Source organism: Onychostoma macrolepis, chromosome 09, assembly GCF_012432095.1.
Source record: "Onychostoma macrolepis isolate SWU-2019 chromosome 09, ASM1243209v1, whole genome shotgun sequence".
In the NCBI taxonomy this organism is placed as follows: Eukaryota; Metazoa; Chordata; class Actinopteri; order Cypriniformes; family Cyprinidae; genus Onychostoma; species Onychostoma macrolepis.
Genome location: NC_081163.1, coordinates 1,568,161 through 1,573,546, shown reverse-complemented (window position 1 = coordinate 1,573,546; position 5,386 = coordinate 1,568,161). Strand labels below are relative to the sequence as shown.

General features: G+C 37.2%; 1 protein-coding gene across 1 annotated transcript in view; it reads left to right on the top strand.

Annotated features, from left to right (window-relative positions):
* Positions 1 to 281: 281 nt before the first annotated feature.
* Positions 282 to 5,386, top strand: part of LOC131546736 (anosmin-1) — a 70,884-nt gene continuing 65,779 nt past the window's right edge. Inside the window, exon 1 of the mRNA XM_058786581.1 lies at positions 282 to 581. Coding sequence (XP_058642564.1) covers positions 414 to 581 — 168 coding nt within the window. The 5' untranslated portion in view covers positions 282 to 413. The remainder of the gene's footprint in view (positions 582 to 5,386) is intronic.

Genomic DNA, 5,386 nt, shown 5'->3' with positions numbered 1-5,386 from the left:
AGAATAAAGATAGGATGTAAAGTTTGGTGTGTGCAAGAGCTGCTGAAGTGGAGAATAAACTCGCAGTGTTTATGTATTATAATGTATTATATGTATTATAATTGAAATTTACAGTGGCAAATAGATAAAAGTGCAATGAAATAAACAATTAAATGTGTATTTGAGTTGTTTTCCTCTTCTAGTCTTAAAGAAGACATGTAATGAAAACAAAATGCACGAAAGAGCAGAACTTTCTGAATCATCTCATCTGAAGTTTCTGTACCTGCGTCTGGAGGGGCGGGGCTACGCGCAGAGCTCGTGCAGTGACGCGCGTTGACTCCGCCCCTCCGCAGCGCGAAACTTTCTTCAGTCTTCCTTCAGTCTGCCTTCAGTCGCACTCACTCTCGCTGCAGCTGCAGACGACCAGCTCCGCGATGCTCGCGTTCATGTGGATTACAGGGCTGCTGTGGAGCGCCGCGGGCGCTGACGCGAGGAAACCCGGAGACGAGTTCTTCAGCGCGAGCGTTTACCGCGCGAGGTGCGCGTCGCGTTGCCTCAGCCTGCACATCACGCGCATTTCTGCCGCTTTCAAACATCTCCAGGTATGTCAGAACATGACATTATCTCAGACTAGAGCTCCATCAACATCAGTTTCAATGCAACATTCTAAAACTTTGACTTGGAATGCGCAATCTTGACACTTAGATCCATATGTTTTGTTATTAATAGGCTATTATTATTAGGATTATTGCTAGAACGGTCAACCGATAAGCGCTTTTGAATGACCGATATTTATAGCATACACTCTTAAAAATAAAGCTTCCAAAAGGGGGTTTTCACAGTGATGCCATAGAAGAACCAGTTTTGGTTCCCCAAAGAACCTTTCAGTGAGCACAATTTTTTTCTTAGTGTTTAATAATCTTTTTCCACTGTAAAGAACCTTTTGTGGAATGAAAAGGTTGTTGGTAAAGCTGCTTTGTGGAAACATTGATGCCAATAAACAACCTGAGTGTGTGTTCAAATGCGATGTACACAATTTATGAAATCAAATTAATCGCTTATTTTATATTATATGAACAACATTAGCCTATTTACACTATTTAAATTCATTTTAATATTTGAAAACACTTTCTGTTGGCAAAAATGTCAGTAGATTTTGAACCTGGCACATTGATGATGATCATTACAGTGGCTTAGAAATATTACTAGTAAACTTATTTAATGACAGAATATGAAATGAACACTTATTTTACATAATATATTACAGAAAGAGTTCATTTTTTTGAACAGGCACATGGAATATCAGCTATTTAATCAGCTTTCGGTCTGTCAATAATTATTAATCATTTAGTCTGTTTAATCATTATTATAATTATTTAGGTTTTGTGTTTAGAGCTTCATTAATGAATCATGTGTTTCGTGGTCATCCGGTTAGCTGCTGATACTGTGCTTTATTGATGAGGTGTTGAAATGGGTTTTCAGCGCAGAACTTCCATCTGTTCTGTTCTGGTTAATCTGGTTTAAAGAAGCGATTCATATTCGCATCAAACAGACTGCAAACTTGATTGATGTGTAAAGTGACTCTGGGTTCTAGTTGTTTTAGTTCTTTAAAACATGTAACACATTTTCTACTTGTTATTTAAGCACATTTCCCTTCCTAAATTATATACATGTATTTATTTTTTGTACATTTTTAAAATAATTGTTATTTATTTATTTATTTCAGTAATGAGATCCGGGTAGGATAACTGCTTATTTGTCAAAAATTTTTTTTTTTTTTGTCTTCCTTTAAATGACATTTAAGCACATTTCCATCCCATATTCTCATTAATTTAATAATAATAATAATTAAAAAAACAATTATACACACACACACACACGCACACACTAAGACACTAACAAACAAGTATGCAGTAATTAATAGGCTTGAGTAATGGGTAGTATAAAGTGCTTAATTGTTATTAAAATGCAAAAAATTCATTTTGGGCTGTACATGATGTATACTCTTGATCAAGTCTTTAAATTATTGCACACTTATTTGTTAGTGTCTTCAACTTAACAGTCTACTACTGCATTTTTGTTTGTTAGTTGTACCTTGTTAGACATTGAAACAGGTTTAAAAGGCATTATTTTGGGACGTTATTGCATTTCGGCTGATCCTTAATCTCTAGTGTATGAGAGCATGCAATAAAACACATGATTCCTTGTTAGAAAGTGAAGGGTTTGTGTTGCTCTTACGCTCTTGTTTTGTCAGAAGTCCTGCGTCTCCACCGTATTAGTTTCCTCAGAGCTCAGCGAAAGGCTCTTCTCCTTCTAATGTTTCCTCGTTGCTTGCATCCGAACGCGCACGAGTGTGTTCAAGGTTAATGCATGCATCTAAAGCGTGAAACTTGCCATGCAACCCAAACAAGCTGACATGCATGCGAGGAGAAATGCAGTTGTGACGGTTTATGATGTTGCCATTTGGCAGGGATGAAGCGGAGCTACAGCCGTTAATGATTTGAGGGGAACATCTTTCTTAACATCAGAAGGGACGTATGGAGAAAGCTGGCGAAGTCTTTTGTCTGCGCAGGAAGTGCCGTGACAGGCTGAGCTTGATAAAGGGCTGGTTGAACTGGATGAGAAGCTCCAGGAATAGAAAGCGATTGTTGTTGGTGCTCCATAAAGAGTGTCCGGAGGCCGTGTGTGTGTGTGTGTGTGTGTGTGTGTGTGTGTGTGTGTGTTCGCAGGTCTTTCATGTGAAAATGGGAGGTCTGGTCAGCTGCAAAAACATGCAGCCCCCCTCTGAACTGTCCTGCTGACCAAATGCCAGCGTCACACGCCGAGCTGCTGCCCTCAGTTCCTCAGCGGTCACTCAGATACACCATCTCTCAGAGCAGAACTGATGAGTGAGTGATCTGAACCTACAGCAGGAACCTGAGGGTCTGAAAACACAGGAACGCTTCAGAAAAAACTCGGGAATAAATGCTTTTTTAGGAATTAGAAAAATGTAAAAGAAAGAAAAGTTCTGACGTATTACTTTTAGGTGATTAATTAGTGATACATGTCTATCTATCTATCTATCTATCTATCTATCTATCTATCTGTCTATCTATCTATCTATCTATCTATCTATCTATCTATCTATCTATCTATCTATCTCTCCATCTATGTATCATTCTATCTGTCATCTGTCCATCCATCCAATCTATCGTTCTATCTATCGATTCTTATCTATCATTCTGTATATTCATCTCTCTATCCATCCATCTATCCATTTATCATTCTATCCAACTATTTCTCTGTCATCCATTCATCCATCCATCCATCCTTCCATCGTTCTATCATCCATCCATCTATCTATCATTTTATCTATCCATCTCTCTCCCCATCCATATATCATTCTATCTATCATCCATCCATCAATCTATCCATCTGTTGTTCTGTATATCCATCATCTGTCTATCCATCTCTTTCTCCATCCATCCGTATATTCATCCATCCATCCATCTATCGTTCTGTATATCCATCATCTATCTATCATCTCTCTCCATCCATCCATCTATTGTTCTATCATCCATCCATCCATCTGTTGTTTTGTACATCCTTCATCTATCTATCCATCTCTCTCTCCGTCCGTCCATCCATCCATCCATCCATTTGTCTTTCTATCATGTATTGTTCTTTCCATCTAACGTTCTATTCATCCATCTATCCATCTGTCACTCACTCTATTGTTCTATCATTCCAAAATACAGAATTCTTTTATTTGAACTGAGGATAAATAACAAAGTAATGTTCTGACGTATTATTTTTAGGCGACTAATTAGTGATATCTGGCCATTTAGAGAAACGAGAAGCTCTTAAGAACAAAACAACTCATGCTGGAGAACATGATATTTTCACGCCGCTCAAATAATTCAGATGCTCAAATAATTTGTAATGAATTAGTTTGTTAGATTAGTAAAGAATACTTGGTCTCTTGTATTTATTCAAGCCGCGTTTTGAAACTTAGAAAGTTAATGTCCCAAATAACAGCGTGTTAGTGCAGGTCATCAAAACAGTGAAATGAAGCTTTCTGGAGTTTTTATTGTCCTATTGGAGAGTATTTATGTATCGGTGATTCGGTAACGGACAGAGGGAAACACCCAGCTGTAAATCCAGCGTCTGCGAGCTGAAAGGCCGGCTCTGTTCGGGAAAGCATCTGCTGCGTGTGGAATTATTTATGTGTGGACGTATGAAGCCAAAGGTGTGTCAGAGAGTCCTGCGAGCGCGCTTGACGTCGTAAAAATTATTGCGTTTTAAATTAAGCCATTAGTTCCCTCCGTTCGGCTCGAGGGACGCGCTTTCTGATCCAAAGGAAAGACAAACATTGGAAAGAAGTCGTGCCGTGTCGCTTGTCAAGGGCCTTTGATATGAAACAACTTGGAAAGAGAATCAAACCGCAGCAGCAGCAGCTCGTATGTGTGCGGGTTTCATTAGCAGAGACATGAATGGAGTCTTGTGCCGATTCACACGCTCAGAAACATGCACGAACCTCTCGGATTCAGCGGTCGATTAGCAGAGAATATGATCGTGTTGGTGAAATCTTCTGCTCTTTGGCCGGTGTGAGTGTGGGGTGTGTTACGGCTCAACTTATCTAAGTAATAATGTCTCTTTAAACAACCCAAGACTGCATTATTTCCACTTTACAGCCCGTTTATCTCCGGAATGTGGCATCTGTAGATGTTTTGCACCTTATGAAACGCTGATAAGAACATCAGTTTGCTGATTTACCAGCATGTTGCCCAATCCGGACAAAAATGTCTCATCTCTAGTGGTTTGGGTTTCTTTTGCAATTTTAATGATATGGATGCTCTTAATATTATGTTGTATGATTATAAATACATTTGCAAGCATTTTGGATATGGAAAAAAGGTTGTTTGGATATATATTTTATAATATATTATAGTTATTTTTCCTGAAGTTCAACCAGTAAAATGGTTGTATATAATTCAGTGAATTTTATTTGGAACGTAATTGGACATAAAACTGATCTCGTTTTGTCTTCATATAGCAAAAGCATTGTGCACTTTAACATTTCAGTGGAAATTTGTTGAGAAAAAGTGTCAAATTAAAAAATAAAAGGAAAATAAATATATAAAATAGTATATAAAACATATTTAAATAAATAGAAATATAAATGGATATATTTAAACAAACGAATAAATAAATACATTTATCAGTAGTGCTATAATGAGTAGGAACATTTTTATTAACTTATAAGAAGCTAAAATTTAGGGGAGACGAATGTAGATATGTTTATAATAATAATATTTCCCAGAATAAATTGGGTCTAAAAAAAAAAAAAAAAAAACTGCTTTAGGATTAAAATGAGAAATATTAGAGTAAAATGAAATTAAAAAAAATGTGTAAATAAATTTGTAGC